Source organism: Erigeron canadensis, chromosome 1 (assembly GCF_010389155.1).
Source record: "Erigeron canadensis isolate Cc75 chromosome 1, C_canadensis_v1, whole genome shotgun sequence".
Taxonomy (NCBI): domain Eukaryota; kingdom Viridiplantae; phylum Streptophyta; class Magnoliopsida; order Asterales; family Asteraceae; genus Erigeron; species Erigeron canadensis.
This window is the reverse complement of record NC_057761.1, coordinates 25,935,641-25,954,219: the sequence shown is the minus strand read 5'-3', so window position 1 is coordinate 25,954,219 and position 18,579 is coordinate 25,935,641. Positions and strand designations below refer to the sequence as shown.

The 18,579-nt window shown below is 33.7% G+C and overlaps 3 protein-coding genes across 3 annotated transcripts; 1 reads left to right on the top strand and 2 right to left on the bottom strand.

Moving 5' to 3' along the window:
* Nucleotides 1-222: 222 nt before the first annotated feature.
* LOC122585093 (membrane steroid-binding protein 2-like) lies at nt 223-2,822 on the bottom strand. Its single transcript, XM_043757188.1, has 2 exons — nt 2,417-2,822; nt 223-761 (listed from the first exon to the last, which is right to left on the bottom strand). The coding sequence occupies exons 1-2, from the start codon at nt 2,725-2,727 to the stop codon at nt 377-379; spliced, it is 696 nt and encodes a 231-aa protein (XP_043613123.1). The 5' UTR covers nt 2,728-2,822; the 3' UTR covers nt 223-376.
* A 3,838-nt stretch (nt 2,823-6,660) lies between these two features.
* Nucleotides 6,661-8,271, top strand: LOC122584941. Its single transcript, XM_043757031.1, has 2 exons — nt 6,661-6,916; nt 8,032-8,271. Exons 1-2 carry the CDS (start codon nt 6,743-6,745, stop codon nt 8,104-8,106), a joined length of 249 nt encoding a protein of 82 aa, XP_043612966.1. The 5' UTR covers nt 6,661-6,742; the 3' UTR covers nt 8,107-8,271.
* A 1,925-nt stretch (nt 8,272-10,196) lies between these two features.
* LOC122585390 (DNA mismatch repair protein MSH3) lies at nt 10,197-18,245 on the bottom strand. Its single transcript, XM_043757522.1, has 12 exons — nt 17,237-18,245; nt 16,387-16,581; nt 16,014-16,178; nt 15,238-15,336; nt 14,926-15,153; nt 14,194-14,445; nt 13,968-14,099; nt 13,074-13,334; nt 12,551-12,622; nt 12,315-12,464; nt 11,411-11,893; nt 10,197-10,667 (listed from the first exon to the last, which is right to left on the bottom strand). Exons 1-12 carry the CDS (start codon nt 18,179-18,181, stop codon nt 10,398-10,400), a joined length of 3,252 nt encoding a protein of 1,083 aa, XP_043613457.1. The 5' UTR covers nt 18,182-18,245; the 3' UTR covers nt 10,197-10,397.
* Nucleotides 18,246-18,579: the final 334 nt, after the last annotated feature.

Here is an 18,579-nt window from a genome sequence, read left to right as displayed (position 1 = left end):
CCATGTTATCCAAGAAGCCAGTCCCAGTTCGGTAACCACAGCTTGGTTACCAAAATTCAGTCTTGGCAAAGCCAAGTTTACCCAATCCAGGGCTCGGTGCCTACTGCCAACTTTGTTCTTCACAACAAGAACCTTTTTGAGGATATGTGGTTTACCTCTAGAGGTCAAATAACCAGCCACCGTTATCCACCACACCATCTAATGGACATCAACAAGTTGGCATGCATAAACTCCACATTATTCAAATTAGGGTACATAAGTACAGTTATCTTAGTCATTAACTCAAGCTTAATTATAGAAGGTATAACTTGTTCAAAAGATATTAATTAACAATAACGGGCACTCAACCCAAACCCTACTCAGCCATCATAAAACTCTACTCATCTTTCACGACTTCTGTTGTGGTTGAAGTTCCTTCCTCCTTTTCATCTGTAGCTTCTTTGGGCTCTGAAACATGAGCAGCAGCTGCAGCCGTAGATGGTTCTCCCGCAATTGACTCAGCATGGTTGGCTTCTGTTGCCTCACTGGTTTCGGCAGCAGTTGATGGCTCGGCCACACCTTCAGATTTCTTGATGGTTCCAACCTTGACATACTTGCTCATGAACTTGTATTCCCAATCTTGCAATGCATCAAGCTCAAATGCACCTAGACCAGTGATATCACCGGTCAGATCTTTCTCTTCAAACGACATTTTTGCAAGTGCTCTGCTTGCATCCTTTCCTGCAAACAATGCGTATGGCCCACCCGGACCATAGAACATCCTGACAAAAATAGAAATCCATACCCATTAGTAAATCATTAAACAAAAACAGAAGCCAGCATATGGACATTCGATCGTTCAATTTATTGCTAATCTTTGCATTGATCCAAAGCAAGTGTTTGTTCATGCTTAAAAGCTAAAATACTTAAGCTGCAAATGAATAGCAACAGATGGCAAAATAATAACCTAAATGACCATGTACATAAAGTATATACAAACTGAGAAACTAAAAAATTGTAAAAACACTGCACACACAAATTAGGTGAAAATCTGTTTTTAAATGTATGATCCCAAATATATGGTAGGTGACAACTAATCTTCAGTCTGGGGTACGTATCAATACAAAAACATATATGCCAAGATCATTCACCAAACAGTTTGACCTTATCACATCAGAAATAATGTAGATTCAACAACGATCAAAAATAATTCCCACAAAAGTAATAACCGTGATGCTATAAAAAATATCTCCGACTACTAATAGTGACAGCCAATAACTTGATCAGTAGCAGCCAAAAAAATCAGTAAACCAAAAATCAGAACCACCAAACGAGTATATAAACTTCACAGCTACTAAAATCATGCATTAAACAACACAACAAAAGCCAGTAGGTGCAGAGGTGATGTATCATTTATCTAGTTGTTAATCTTCACTTTAATCTAAAGATAATGTTTATTTGGCACATGCTTATCCATCTATATTATGTTGGTAGCTTACATAACAAATAAGCGCCTTTCTGAAAATTAAGTTGGAAATGATTAGCAAAGAATGCAAATAATAGCCTAAATAACCATATAGCATATAATAAGTGTATAAAGTATAGACAGACTGAATAACTAAAAAAAATCGTAAAAACGATGCACACAAGTTAGGTGAAAGTCTGTTCAAATGTATGATCCAAAATATATGGTAGGTGACACCAAAGATTCATTCCTGGGTACATATCAATACAACAACAAATATGCCAAAATCATTCACCAAACAGTTTGACCTTATCACATCAGAAATTAATCGAAAATTAACTCCATCAGGAATTAATCGAAAATTAACTCCCATATTAATGTAATAACCGTGACGCTATAAAATTATCTCCAACTACTAATAGTGACAGCCAATAACTTTATCTGTAGCAGGCTAGCAGCTAGAACAATTAGTAAACCAAAAAATCAGAACCGCCTAACGAGTATATAAACTTCATAGCTACTAAACTCTAGCAGTGATTTTGAACAAACGAAAAAACGGTCTATTGCCTAAAAAACCAATACAAAAATCACGAATATCGAGTTTTAAACCATAACTTCAATAGTAACAAAGTAACATGGGAACAAACCTTACCAATATATTTATATATATATATATATCGATATATAGATACAAATTAAACAATATAAACTTTTTTTGAACTGCAATCAAACAATAAAACTAAAACCGGATTAAGAATTTCATTAATCGACATGTGACGTTTTATTTAATCACTACAAAACTAATTTCATGTACCTTTTTTGGTTACTTTATCCAAAAAGTTAAAAAATAAATTGAAATCAGAAAAGGCATCAAAAGTATCACTATACAATATCCAATAAAAGCCAAAAAAATAAAAAAAAAAATCAATAAAACAAAAGCAAAAAGAAAAAAAAGTCAAAAAAAAAGTATACCTGCTTTGAGAAACATCATAGATCTGACCTTTAATGGCCATAAGAAGCGGTTTTTGAGGATCGTTGCCGTCATAAGCTTTCAACTCATCCTCGGAAATCTCGCCGAGCTGAACCGGCGGCGGAAGCGGCTGGACGTCTTCTTCAAAGGATCTAGGACGGTGTTGTTGGTAGTTGGGGCCAGCGCCGAATAAAACGGAGAAGAGATAGTAGACGGCGATAGCGGCGGCGATGACGGTGAAGAAAGCGTTAGGTGAAAGCCCGGTGTAAGCGGTTATGGATTCTTTCAAAGTTTCTAGAAATTCAACAGCCATGGCTGCTTGTTGTGTGAGATGTTTGATTGTTCAGCTACTACTGGTGGACTTGTAATAAGTGGGGGTGTGTGTGTGAGAAACTGAGAATAATTATTGTGTGTGTATATATTTTCATTCATTTTCATACTATCCAAGTTTTTGTCCATTTGTTAGGAGATTTTAATTAATCTACATTTAAATAATCTATGTTTTTTTTAATGTAATGAAAATATGAAATTAGACAATTTAAAAAGTTCGAAAAAATAACGATAAGAATTTTATTTTTTATAACTAGTTAATTAACCCGGTTCAACCCGGACTTATTAATAAAAGTTTTTTAATATTAAATTACGTCGATGTTTAAAAACTATGAAACTGTTTAACCATACTCATAATCTCGGAATGTTATACATTATATTTCGAACATATATTGTTAGCTTATTAACCCACAAATATGCAGATAATTTAAAAATCTATTATGATAATACTATTTAAATGATGAAAAAAGATTGTGATACTATTATTGAAAATTGACATATAGTCGTTAAAAAAACAAATTAGATAATTACATTTTAATTTATATTGGACTTAGGAATAAAAAGAAATAAATCATAGATGAATTAGAATATGATTTAACTTTTAAATAAGATAATGTCATAAATCAAGAAAAAAAAAATAATTGATATAAATAAGTGTAATAATGATAAGTAAGCATTATTTATAAAATAATTATGTCATAAGAATCTTGTTTTATTTATATAAGAGATTTTTGATCTATAAATATATATTTTCACCACCATTTTATATAAATTATCTTTATATCAATTATCATCATCACCATCACCAATGACCGTTATCACTATTGTCGTCGCATTGAATGAGTATCGTGATATAGTATACTTATTAAACAGGTTTATTAACCTGTGTGTTTTGCGAATAATTTGTAAATTTTGGTTAAGACAAATTTAGAAGACGTAAAAATTATTATCGTTAATATAATTATAAACAATAAGGATAGATATATTAAATAAGTAATCCACAATTCCACACCTTGAAAGAGAAAAATAGAAGTGGTGATGCCACGTTATACAATTTTAAAATTTGCGGATGTTATGAAATTTTTGTTTATTACATAGCAAGATAAAAAAAAATGTATTATATAATAGGTTTTATTTACAAATATATCTCCACCACTCTTTTAGATTAATTATTTTTACTTCAATTATCACCATTATTCGTCACCATCATCACCACCAATGGCCGCTATCACCACTGTCGTTGACACCATCAGATTGACATCACAGCCAGCAACGCCGCACTAAATGAATAGCGTGCTAATATATCATATTAAAACTACCCGTGTGTTATCCAAATAATTTGGAAATTTTGTAATGATATTAGAGTAGTGGGAGAGGTGGTGGTAATGACAGGTGGCGACATCAACAACAATAGTGGTAGTACGATAGAGGTGTGAGTATTAATGTAAAATAAAAGGTAGAAAATGAAAGATATTAAAGTTTTTTAGGGCTAAAGGTATTTTGATTAATCTGTACACCGCTGGTTTTTGGTGATATACCATCAAATATGTTTTATGATGTTGTACAGTATAACACTGTTTCTTTTCTTAAAATACGGGAAGTTAGTTTGTTTAATAAATGATTATAGAAATTTAAATGACCGTATAAGAATTATTATCGTTTTTGAACATTATACATGATGAGACTAGATATTAAATAAATAATTCATACCATAGATAAAAAATTTTAAAAAAAGAAAAAGAAAAAAAGTTAGAAGTGGTGATGCCACGTTAGTCAATTTTAAAATTTGCGGTTGTTGTGAAATTTTTGTTTTATTACATAACGGGATAAAAAAGAAAATGTATTATATAGTAGTTTTTGTATAATATAATAAAATATAGTATAATATACAACAAAGTCTCACAAGCAAAAGTTTATCAAATATTTGTGGATGATGCCATGATAGTGTGCTTAATATGACGAAGACTTAATAACCATTTTGTAGATTTTAAAGCTTTTGTATGTCGATATAAGGGTAGGGATAGTAAAAAAATCCATATTTGATGGGAAAAGTCAAAACTCGATATTTTTTGTTTGGATTCGGATGGGTTCGTGGGTATAGAGTCAGGTATGGGGATAGTTTTAAATTTTTTATAGGTTCGGGTCTGAGGATGGTTTTTGTTTTTTGTGAGTTCGACTCTGGGGATGGTTTTAGATGAAAACCCGTTTACCCAACCCGTATATCCGATACCCACCTCAAACCCATATACTTGACCCGTATATGTTAAATTACATAATAATAATAATAATAATAATAATAATAATAATAATAATAATAATAATAATATGTTTATTTCCAATTATTTGAAAAGGTATGAAATGGTAGCTTGCCTAGCACATGGTAATAAATAAGAGGATTTTCTATATAACGCAACAAGTTTGATGATAAATTTTATTTTACTTGCTAAGCTATATTAATGGGTTTAATGATTTCAGTTCATATTCAATCCAATCTAATCCAATATGATTTCAGTCAATATGATTGTACAGGATCAAACTGTTCAAGTTAAGTTTCATAGTTAGCTTAGAAAAGTCATGAAGTTTGATAATGTCAATTTAGCTTTTATGAAACAAAGTTTTTGTATTAAAAAAAACGTGAAGGGATTTTTTTAAAAAAGAAAATAAATTTAACGGATCCCGATTACCCGTGGGAAAATCTGTTACCTGACTATTAATAAGTAAATAGGGATCTGTCGAATCCAGATCTGGGTCTGGGTTTGAGACAGTGATTTTTAATCTGGTTCAGGTTTGGGTCGGGGATTGCATTAACCCAGACCATACCCGGCCCGTTTTCATCCCTATATAAGGGATGGTTTCGATACAATAATGTATCAAAACTATACTAATAACGTCAGTTACCAGAAACGAAAAATCACCAAACTTCATATAGAAATTCCGACGAATTATACTTGTAATGATTAAGGTGAGTGCCTCATATATCACCGATGATCATATTATGTATGACGATACATGCAATCATAATTTTTTTCCATCCCTTGTCCCAAATGAGACATGCTTTAGATAGATGTAAAACAACCTTATAGAATTCCAAATACTTGTTAATATCTTATTTATCAATATAACTTGTATATATATAGTGATTGATGGAATATTTATACCAAGTCATTTTTTTTTTTTTTGCCACCACCAATGTTCGATGGAACCATTTGGTTGGTTACCATCAACATTATATTGATTTATCAACAAACTACCTCATTATTGAGAGATGGGAATAGTCTTATAGTTTTAATTTAAAAAAAATTTATTTTATACACAAACTATGATCTCTACTGAAATGCAATTCCAATTTTACTTTTTAAGAAATACAATAAGCTTGATAAACGGCTTAAAAGGTTTAGTTAAATTTTAAAATTAATTAATCATACAATATCTTAAATGAATAAAAATGAACTTAAATCGAGTTAATTTCTCTAGCACAAATCAAATTAAAACCACAAATATTGAATCTTTTCATATTAACGAGTAATTTATTGGGTTTAAAAAAACTAAAAATTGAACATTTTGAAATTTTAACCTTTTAAAAAAAAAGAATTATAGAAAATTTTTTTAACCTTTTATCTTACAATAGAATTCATCCATTGGTAAAAAATGAAAAGGAAAGTTGGAGATAAAAATAAATATTATATATATATATATATATATGAAAAAGAGAATATAAGGCTGTCCGGCACCTAAACTTAGGTGTGGAACCCCTCACATACTAATATTTTATTATTTTTTTATTTAATTAATAAATGCATGAACCCCATGATTTTTATAGATTAAAAAAACAATATGTAAGTGTTCCACACCTAAGCGTAGGCTTATATTCCAATCCCCATATATATATATATATAGTGAATATATATACAAATCACCAAAATTAGGGCACCAATAAACTGACTCCCTTTTTCCTTCTTCCTCAAAAAGTCCAATTCCAGTTGACTGACAAAACAAAGATGGGTGGCGGAGGAGATCATGGTCACGGCGGAGGTGATTTCAGGACCAAAGTATGGACCATGAGTGGTGGTCCCAACTGCCGGCCGGTCCACTGGAAGCGCAACACAGCCCTCGCCATGTTTGGCATCTTTCTTGTTTGTATCCCCATCGCCGTGAAATCCGCTCAACTTGAGGTCTCTTTTTATTACTTCATTACTTATTTATTTATTTATTTATTCCTTGATCATATATTTTTTTTTCTTGACTTGTAATTGTATTTTGCTACTTACAATGTGCAAGATCTGGATTGTATGTCATACCCTTTTTTAACGTTTGTTATTTTCACTAATTGGAGTATATATATATATATAGTTAGATAGATAGATAGATAGATAGATATAAAGGATAAGATTGTAACAAGTTTATAAACTTTATCAATTTGAACTACTTACTATTGACTTATTGAGATTAATGTGGAAGTTATATACAAGTTTTTTATCATATAAAAGCTGATTTTTCTTTCTATTAGTCTATTTTACAAACATATTTAGCTTTGTGAGTTGATATTTTTACTAGATAGTTTGCTCCCACCAAATTAGTTTTCCAAACTGATATGCTCTTTGTATATATCTTTCATAATCGGTTGTCAAATCTCGACTATTTGAGTATAAAAGATGCAAATGTACTCTAGCGTTTTGTCTAGTTTTCATTTAGTTCTGTGACTCTGTTCTTATTCATATGTGTAGAGGATAATCTGTTGTATTAATTGTGCACCTGCTTCTTTCTAGTATATCCCCTCGTAGGAAAAATTTTATTGTGTAAAGTGTGTTGAACACGATAACCGTACGTTTTCTGTTTAGTGGTTGTTGCCTACTGTATCTATAAGTGGATCTGATAGGATTCTAGTGAATCGTTGAATTTACATTGAATGGAAGCTAGCCCGTAACCAAAAGGATCTAGTTTGAAACTACTATTCAGTTAAGCCCCATCCTTCAACCCTAAGGCAGCGACCCTTTCCTTATTACGAAGCCAATTTTAGTTACAAGTTCTGCTATCACTGTATGCTGTTTTCGTTTTGGGTTCCTATACATTTATTTTAATGCCAACCTCAGTTCCATGTATGCAACATATGGTTCATTGAAGGGCACTTGAATTGTTTTCTATACATATATTGCATAAAGTACTGAGTGAGCCTTAAAGCAAAATGTAGTTTACTCCTTGTGCCAACAGAAGACACCTTGTACTCTTATTTTAATTTGTATTCCATCATGTGCAAACTTTAATTTTGAATTTTGTATGTCTACTGCAGCAACGACCTCATATGCCTGTTCACCCAGTTCCATCACAGATATGGTGCAAAAATTTCGGGAAGAAAGAGTATTAAGTGACATTAGTTTATGGTGCAAAAATGTCAGGCATAATATGATTGCCTTCTCTTGAACATCGTCAGAGTTATGCTTTTTATCTTTTGTTGTTGCAGATAAATATGCTACTACTACTGGTTTGTGCATTATGTTCATTTCAATAAGAAAGACTTGTGCTTCCTCCATCTTGTTTTGGTTTTTGTTCTGATAAACTTGAATACAACAACTTTCATTTATGGCATTTCCAAGTTATTTGCAATCAGATGCTACATTACACTTACTGTGGTCTTTTTGAGGCCCCAGGCTAACACCTGTTCCTTTCGATATGATTTTGCAACTTGTGATGCCTTCAAAACAAGTTTATTACATCACACATGGTAAAACATGACTGTTAAATGGATTCGTTGTAGGGGATCACTGTTACATTACACCAGGTTATATAATCAAGGTAAACTGCTGGAATTTGCATGCTGTAAGGTGATCGTAGCCCAATCCCCTCTACGTGTGCTGTGTTTCAAATGATTGAACACATGAATTTGATACAAAATTTAGGCACTTCAAAGATTTGAACCTTAATTCAAACATGGAAGTGAAGTTCAGCATTTTATATAAACTATAAAATGTTGAATCCTACCTTTTTTCTTCTCCGTAATGTTTGGTTTCCTAACTAGTTGCTGATGAGTACCTCAAAGCCGATCTGCTAAGTTAATCCTGACTTCCATCTTGCATCTACTGATAATATTACACAAAAGCCACACGAACCCCTTTACCTTTTCAGTTTGGGTCTAGTCCAATGAGAATTTTCCCTTGCATTACACCTACCATAGTAGTGACTGACTGTCGATCTCCTTGCCGTGTAGCGTGATATTTGGTTTGTCTTCTAATCTACTTTATAAGACTTCAACCCATGCTTGGCATACAACAGCCAATTCAGTCGCCTATTCAACAATGTTATAACAGTATCTGTAGAGATAGTATGGAAAACGTCTTTTGAAAGATGCTTTTCTTTCTTCAAGTTCTGAAAAAAGTAATGACATGTCAAAGAAGACATTGCTGTAGAGGTCTTGTTATTGGGTATGGAACGGAGACAAGACATTCATCCCTACCCAAACCCGAGCCAAAATACACATATTTAAATATTTTTTTGTATGCATACTGACCATGTTTATATCTTTATGATACAAAAAAAGTGATTTACTTTTATTAATTGTTATAATGAAAGCATTATTATTTCATCCTAAAAAATCAACATACTACCTACATACATGTCAATACGTCATTCACATAATGCACTTGAAAATAAAGCCTACTAACTCACCTATTTAGACGAGTGTATAGAAGGATTTGTAGCTTTGATTTGTAGAATAAAATAACATTTTCCTGGTGTACATTGTATTCTTTACATATTAGTTTTGAGTGACTAGGTATTGGTAATAACAAATATAAAATGTGTTATTCATAAAATCACTTTCTTATCGAAAAAATAGACATGTAAAACTGAATCAGATTTCGAGGATTACCAACAAGGGATGCGATTTAGGTTGGTCTTGGCGATGTCTCCCCGATGGGCGCCAAAGTAAACCCCCATTGGCGGAATAGAGGCATAATTTAGTTTTCGGGTACCCCAAGTCCCCAACCAGAACCCATTGCCATTCCTAACGATAATGAGTGTACTTCAATTTGTGTTTCCTCCAACCGCAAAGGACCTATTCATTGAAATTATATACATATCTTTTCCTTAACTAGTGTCCCTTGGAAGATGTCTTTCAATAAAGTATGATAATTCATCAAGCAAGCCATGAATTTCTTACATCTGTGAAGTCATCTTCTTCCCCGTCTCCGAAGTTCAACATAAACGTCCATTTTATAGTGGCGGATTTCACATTTTAAGACCACAATGGAGGCCTTTGATAGTTTTGTTAGAAGATTTATGCATGTCCAGTTGTCCATATTAGGTTATTAACAATTGAATGTTTCCAATTTAGCTGCTTTTAACTTGACCTTGGTACACTTGGGTTTGTGTTTAAACATACTGTACGTATTATACATATTATCAACTCCATTAAAGATTTGTTATATATCTGTTGTCTATTGCCGGAAGAAAAAAAAAAAAAAAAAAAACCTCTTGCAATTTAGAAAGAAAAAGGAGATCACAGAATTAACTTTACAAGTTCAAGAAAAGATGCAGAAACCATCAAAGGCTCACCCAGGAATACAAAAAGAGCTCATCGCCTATTACCATTCAGATTATACATAGAATTCCATCTCTGCCGCATTACAAAATTTACAGAACATGAATGTAAATAAAGGGTTACCTATTTCTCAAGTCACATGCAAGGCTTCTAGCATGCTTTAAACACTGGAAGCTCTTCACAGGATCGATGTCTTCTAATAATGCCAAATTTAAGTTTGAAAAAAATTCTTTAAACTCATTCGCATCCTCCTTTGTGACTCCAGATTCATCGTTTTTCTCTGGTTTTTGTAAATATTTATGTGCCAACCTATTTTTATCTCTGTTGCTCACTACTTCTTCCAATTTCATTGCCATTGCGCTGGCTCGGTTTATACATGACAAGGGTAACTGTAACATAAGATACATTCAAAAATTAAAGTTTGACTTTCTTAGTCAACTTGATATGAAGTTGTGTTCATGAATATTAATTTTATGATGGTAACTGTAACAACTATTTTGTGCATGTCAATAACAAGACCCTTATAAAAAAGGTCTAACATTGTTATCACACATTTTTTGGATAACTATTAATAGATATATATTTGCAGAGGAAACAATGTGAAAGTATATAAACAGCCAATCATCCTACAAATAAAAATGGTAAGAAGTGGCAGTTGTAACTCATTTATGTCAAAACGGATCAACCGAGGCCGTATATATTTGATAAACTGGTCAAACAGGTAATGTAGAAAATTAGCAATAAAGGAAACTGGTCAAAAGTTATCTACTGTATATGTAAATGTTCTATTATAAGAAATTTATTTTCTTGTTCTAAGAATATAGCTTCTATAATCATGCTTAACATGTTGATTATTTACGAAATTAAAACAATATGGACAGAAAGTGTCAGAGGATTGACCCAAACTGACATGTTTTGACGTATCCCAAACTAAGATGTTTTGTCCCGAGTCCATTTTAAACTGTACTCAACCGACCTGGCAGCCCATTTTGCCACTTCCACTTATAGTGGTCAACCAATCAACAAAGGGCTTTTATATGTGATGATTACAGTTTGTTATGTATTCTTCTTTTTGTTATAATGCACACTAAATGAAAACTATTGATCCAAAAAGAGTCAAGAGCCAACTGACCTGTGCAAGCTGTGCGACTTTAAATCCAAAACTCCTTTCTGAAATACCAGGAACAAGCTTATAAAGGTAAACAACATCGTCATAGTCAGCATTCTCATAATTTGAGCTCATTGTCTGTTCATCCTTTTGTGATGTCAGGTACGAAACATGATATGACCCCACACGACCAGTGAACCCTTTTGTCATATTAACTATCTCTGGGTAATGAGTGACAAATAATATCATGCATCTTTTCTGCTCTAACAAGTACTGCAATGTAGCATATGCAATTGCTACCCCATCATGTGTGCTTGTTCCTCTCCCAAGCTCATCAAGAATGACCAAAGATCGGCCAGTGCAAGTATTGAGTATATGAGAAGCCTCACCCAATTCTTCCAAAAATGTGCTTCTTCCCTGTTGGATGCTATCAGATGCTCCCATTCTAGTGTAGATGCCATCCAAAACATGTAGTTTTGCTGATGATGCTGGCACAAAGGAACCCACCTAAAAATAAAAAGAAATACAGATCCACAGTTTAAATATATAGCAACCAATTGGGTGTTTGGATGTGTGTTTTATCATTTATTTGGCACAGAATGATTAGAACCAGATAATCGGCTGTAACAAATTTAGTCTTATAAGACAGTGTTCAGATATGTATTTGTTGCTTAAAGTTGTAACAACCAGATAATCAGAATTTCACAAAATCAGCTATACGGATATTAGAAAATAAGCAGTGTTGCTGAAATTTTAGTAGAACTCTAAAATTAGGTCAAAGAATGATAGCTAATATCTATAGATAATCAGTTATAATGTAGCAGGTAAAGAAACTGCAGAGCCAAAACTTGACATGTCCATTAATACCAGATATCATGGAGAGTATATATGAGTAATAACAGCTATTTATTTCCACTTGCCAATATACCTGCGCCATAATAGCAATTAGAGCCACTTGTCGTATGTAACAACTTTTTCCACCCATATTTGGTCCAGTAACAATCTGACAATACTCGCCATCTGCATGCAAACTTGTATCATTTGGAACGAAACTATCTTGTAATATAGTCTCCATTACCTGCCCGTAGTCGACCATGTAAGCAACTAAGCATTATGCAAAACACAGGCATTAACATCATAAAAGAATATTGGTATATTACACACCGGATGACGTCCTGATGATATACATATCTGAACAGGTTCATTATCGTCAACAAAAACTGGTCGAACATAATCCTGAGAGATCAAGAAATAAGGCAGGTTGAAACATGGGACTTAGAGTTGGCAGTTTCAATCTATTTATCAATGAAAGGGTAAATATTGGTTATACTTTATCTCTATTGAGTCAAATGGGTCAAAGTAAAAGGAACAGCTACAATGAGAACAGTTAAATGACTAAAAGGTCACCAAAAGCATATTCCAAATGCATAAAACCTTCAAAATTATTTAATTAGAAAAACCTAGATAATTTAATTAATCTCATAAATTTTGCAACTATATCTAGCACATTAACTATTTACAACACTCACGAAATGAACAAAGATGCTTGCAGGTCAGCCCAACCAACCTGACCCATTTGGACGAGTACTATAAACTACCCATTTTGACCTAAACCAATTTTGACCCATTACCAACCCAAAAGCTTGCTCGTTTTGATCAAGTACATTAGCTCATCAGATACTTAAACCTTTTTTTGTGCAAGAAGAGCAAGAGAATGTAGGCAATCCAACGCTGCTATTGCTTGAACAGCACTTTGAAACTCGGAATAATATTTCCCGAATTCATTCAAAAAATTCTGCCAAGCTGAGCGGCACACAAGAAGGAGCTCCTCATTGGCCAAAGTCAGGTGGTCTAAAGCCGTCAAAACCTCTGGTGCATGATACCGTATTGCTTTTTTCGTACTGTTAACCTTCACCCAGTTCAATGGCACCTTTACGTCTGGAGGCAGCTGTAGTTGAAGCTATAACTAGTTAGGCATATATATAACATAAAATAAAACCATGAAGACAGGTAGTATTGCAAGTTACATCCAGAGATATGCTCACACAGAGAAATATTTAATAATTAATTATTTAAGACGACAATGGCCTCTAGATAAAACCAATATGAGTGGATGTTTGGATGTTTAACTGATTTTTGAAAGTAACTTGGTGATTTTGGATAACAAGAATCAGATAAGAAACTGTGCGGTGGCGCTAGAAGTCATTTGGATGTGATTTCTCTGTTATAACTTTGAAGTTTGTAATAATCAGATACTTTGGGGAAACTATATCTGTATGTTATTATATATGTGGCTACGAAAAGATTAAATTAAACTAGCTAGAAATGTGAAACAAATGAAACCTGCCTATTTTAGCTGATATATATATATATATATATATAATGACCACTAAAAAATGAAGACATCTATTTTAGTTTACCTTCCATAATCAGTTTTCTTGTCGCTGATATAAAACCAATTATTCAAATCTGATTATTTAATAAGATAATGAGCAGGAAAATCTGTTTCTCCAGGCTTTAAGAACTAATTATTGCACCAAATTATTAGTTTTAAACCAAAATCCAAACACCTGCTAGTTACCTCTATCAAATGTGTTGTCCCGGACACATTCATGAACTCCAAATTTGAATTTTTCAGTTGTTTGCGGTATAAGACAATCAACAAATCTAGCTTTTCCTGTGCCTGCTTCACTTTGGTTTTTGCTGCAGCAATCTGCGCATTGTTTACAAGTTTTTGTGTAATAAACTAAGCCAAGGTATGGCAAAATGCACAAGTTACGTAATAAAATATTGTATAATGATGGAACCTTTTGAAACTGCCCTTCAGAAATGATAAACAGATTGGAAAGATCATGTTTCTCGGCAGCTTCCTTATCCAAGGCAGACAGAAGTCTTGCTGCAGTAGAAATTATGCTGGATGATGATGCAGTTAAAATCAACCTTCTCAGCAATGAAGAATGAATAGTCTTTTGTTGCATGGGGTCAACATTATCCTCTTCCACTTGAAGCTGCTGAAGCTGTTTCCCGGACACAACGATAGCTTGAATGACTGCTATGAACTGTAGCCAAACACTACATTAAAAACAAATTTTCCAGTTTGTTTCGGCAGAGGTGGCAATTTAGACCTCAACTTGTCGATCAAGGTAACATTTTGTATCTAACAAGGTCAAATTGCATAGCCAAACTTGAAAAAGTTAACTAAAATAAAAAAGAGCTCAAGTGGGTCAAATCGCCCACGGTTTATTCACGACTTATAAAACCTCTTATATTCTTATACTTCAAAAACTAGAATGCCAATCGTAGTTTTTTTTTTGTTTTTTTGAAAAGTATATATCAATCGTAGTTATTCTTAAAGAAAACAAAAACATCAAATAATAAGATAAGCAACCAACTTGACTAAAGAAAGAAAGAAAAACCTGCTTGCATGTGGGCCAGGTTTCTTCTAACTCATACCATAACACACCTGTTCTGACTGGACTGGATCCAGTTACCCAACCCTCCCATTTTTACACCTCCAATTTATGCAACAGATTCATTACCTCTGTTGCTGTGGCAGTTCGATGAAAAATTCTTGTAATTCCACGTTGAATATCAGGCAATCTTGCTAAATTTGTCAGGATTGAAGTAAGCAGATGATGAAGTTTGGGGCTAAAATTGACACCGTCTCTTCCATTAGAAACATTAGGAGAACCCATCGAGTCAAGAATCTCAGAAACAGCATCAAGACGAGCATTAATTAAGTTTCTGTCACGCAAGGGATGACTCACCTAATTCATGAGGTGAACGCACATTTTAGAGAAAAATGGGTTTTAGACACACACACACACATGAACACACACATCAAATCATACCCAGTGCCTGAGAAGCCTGGAACCACATGCGGTAAGAGTGTGATTCATACACTGGAGCAAGGAACCAGACTCAGATTCATTGGCGTTGTTCTTCAAGATCTAAAGTTGATTAACCCGTTAGGCTGTTCATATGAATTATAGTACACCAAACCAAATGTAGAATCATAGATATTGTATGAAAGTGCTTAGGAGCATGTATAGCCATTTGAATTTAAAAACATTAAAAAGAGCAATTAAGGTCCAAGAAGAATTAAATTCATATTGAGTTATGGCATTGCCAATATCAGAGTACCAGAATGATGCCCGCGCTATGCAGCGCATGGTTGACACTTGACATTGACTAAATTGTAAGACATTGACTTTGACTATAATTAAAACGAGAACTTTAGTTGGCTAATTGATCTTTTATGCAATTTACATTTAAATGTGGTGGTATTTTAGACATTTCGCATTTTGAAAATTTGAAAGACTATAATAAGACTGTAAAAGCTTTATAAGGGACTAAAAGTGTTGCGTGCCGGTGGATTGGTTCTAAAAAGTTAATTGACTTCAATTATATGGATGTTAGTTGGCTCCAAGCCTCCAACCATGCCATAATGCAAAAATAAAAGTTAACAGAATTGGTTTCTAAGAATGAACTATTGCTAACCAAATGTATTAACCAAATCTATTTCCATGTAAAGTAAGGGTAGTATGGTAATATCAGTAATCTTAAAAATCTAAATTTTAAGACCTTTGGCCATTCTCTTTATATATGGAGATTAAAGATAACACACCTCTAACTGTTGCATAGAATTGGCTGAAAGGCTCATCTCCACATTGTTAGAGAAAGGCCGAAATGAAGCTCCCAAACAAAGAATCCTTTCGAAACCAAATTGCTTCAAATGATCAATAGTTAACGCTAAGGCCTGGACAGCCAAATCTGGCATGGCCATTATTGCCTATAACAACATTAAACAAAATATCAAAAGCAGTATAGCCGAACAATTGCAAGGCATAAATATATCCATTTCTTGAACAATCTTATCAACTTTTCTATTTTCTATCATGTTATTATTCCTAATTTACAGTATTTTTATTAGTTCAATTAAAAGAAAACATAGTTAACATGTGCCTCAAAAATAAATAATAATAATAATAGAATCCCACCTCAATTGCCAATTGAGGTCTTGTTTTGCCCTCTAACTCCCCATTATTATCTTGAGAAGTATCAGTTGAAAGACTGTTGCCTACTTGATCAAACGAAGACAATACTTCAGCGAGTGCGCCACCATCTTTATAGCGATCTCGATAGGCACGCTCCACCCTTACATTTGATGTAGGTCCAGCATATGCTACTAAAAACTACATGTGAAGTAAAAAGTCTACCAATCAATAGTGAAGAAAGAAATCAATCAAAACCAATATTTTAAATTTATTAACATAATTGGGTTTATTGATGACGGGTAAGATATAATGATTCACTGATGACTATGCATATTAGAGGTTGCAAAAAGGGTGAGTAGAGTTACAGGTCACAGCCGCTAAACTTTATGTTGGAAGCAGATTGGGTTGACTTCAAACACTTTTTGCCCAAAAATTTAAATCCAAATGTACATTATTATTACAAAACTTATATTATATCTTCTAAAATCAGAATTTCAAATATATTAATTTCATAGGTTTTAATGCATTACAAATACACTTACATCTTTCAATCTGCTTGACCCGTTCGACACATTTAAATGTTTACTTCTATGCTGATTATTTACATTTTACCCATCTCACGTGTTAGAGATAAAGTCATGAAACGCCACACACCAAGCCATTGATAAGTAAACGTATTAAAATTACCACTTCTACTGCATACATACAAGCAAATATTAAGCCCTTAAGAGGCATAAATCCGATAATGTCATTACTGCTTAAATCAAATTAAAGATACTAGCAGATAAGCATAATCAATTAACCAACTATTACTAATATATCCATAAAAGACAAGATATATCAAATAAACTACCTTCTCGGTTAGCTTAGACAACGGTTCACCAAGAAGCAATTCAGCAGGATTCAAGCTCAATATCTTAGCCTCAAGCTCATTCCTCAACAAATTATCATCAAACTCACCATAAACAACATCACCAGTCGAAATCTCGACACCCACAATCCCAATCGTCACATCAACCCCACTATCACCACACCCTTTCTCATCCTCAACAACACAAACCATATAATTATTACATGACCCACACCCTTCCTCATCTCCACCCACATCCTCGGCCGCTTCCAACGTCGCCTTTGTATACAACGCAGACAGCCCACGACAAAACGGGCCTAACTTATTCGACCCGTGAGCCTTAATACTTGCCGTCTCGGTTTGTTTAACAACACCAACTTTATACCCTGCACTAACTAACCTCCTAACATGTACATTCAATCTAAAAGTGGGTATACTAGCAGTCAAAAAATTATGATCCATATGTGCATAAATACCCAAAACCCGAGCCGCATTTTCGGCATCTTGACCGAAAAACCGAAACCTATAACCAACTTCAACCATCAAAAGAACATCTTTATACTTATTTTTCAATTCAATAACTTGAACTTCTAATGGGGTGTACTTAATTTTATTAAAGATTGAATCTTTATTACATAAAGTTGAAACATTTTGTAAATCTTGATCATTAGAAGGTTCTAGAAGTTTGCTTACAAATTTTTGATGAAGTGTTTGTGAAGAATCTTGAAATTGGGATTTGGGGGTTTTGTTTGGGGAAATGAGGTCGGCAGTACGGCGTCGTTTTGATGGGGAGAAGGTGACGGTGGCGGTGATTTTAGGGGAAGGTGATTGAGACGGCGGCGGTGGCGGTGGTTGTGGTTGTGGTGGTGGTGTTGATGTTGGGGGAGATGAAGGCTTGGGTTTGGGAGCGAAGAAACGGGAAATGACTTGTTGTTTTTGCTTTCCCATGGTGGTGTCACGGTGGCGTTGCGACGGAGATGATGGTGGTGGTGGGTTGTGAAGTGAAGGCGGTTGTGAGTTGGCGCGCTTTTTGTTCAGTCGGGGGCTCCTGAACTTTCTGTATCCTCACTCCTCATCTTTAAACATGAGCTTAAAAGAAAATTATGGAAAAAAAAAAAATTTACACTAATGGTTAAAAACATTAATAGTAATAAAATCATTTTGTAACGCAGTGACGTATAAATGGCTAACACTCTAACACCTACTACGTTAGAACTAGAAGCATTAGAACTAGAGTTTTTAGCGCTTTTTTTTTACATGACGAATTTGAGCTCAGTAACATGACTCTTACTATACTAAACTCTAATTCCAAGAAAAACTCATGTCGAGATAAACCTTATCTCCAT

Coding starts and splice junctions, on each gene's coding strand:
- LOC122584941 (XM_043757031.1), top strand. CDS start 6,743: ATGGGTGGCGGAGGAGATCATGGTCACGGCGGAGGTGATTTCAGGACC. Junction 6,917..8,031: donor TGAAATCCGCTCAACTTGAG/GTCTCTTTTTAT, acceptor TGTCTACTGCAG/CAACGACCTCATATGCCTGT.
- LOC122585093 (XM_043757188.1), bottom strand. CDS start 2,727: ATGGCTGTTGAATTTCTAGAAACTTTGAAAGAATCCATAACCGCTTAC. Junction 762..2,416: donor TATGATGTTTCTCAAAGCAG/GTATACTTTTTT, acceptor TATTTTTGTCAG/GATGTTCTATGGTCCGGGTG.
- LOC122585390 (XM_043757522.1), bottom strand. CDS start 18,181: ATGGGAAAGCAAAAACAACAAGTCATTTCCCGTTTCTTCGCTCCCAAA. Junction 12,623..13,073: donor CTCTTCTTGCACAAAAAAAG/GTTTAAGTATCT, acceptor TTGATCTCTCAG/GATTATGTTCGACCAGTTTT. Junction 12,465..12,550: donor TATCATCAGGACGTCATCCG/GTGTGTAATATA, acceptor GACTACGGGCAG/GTAATGGAGACTATATTACA.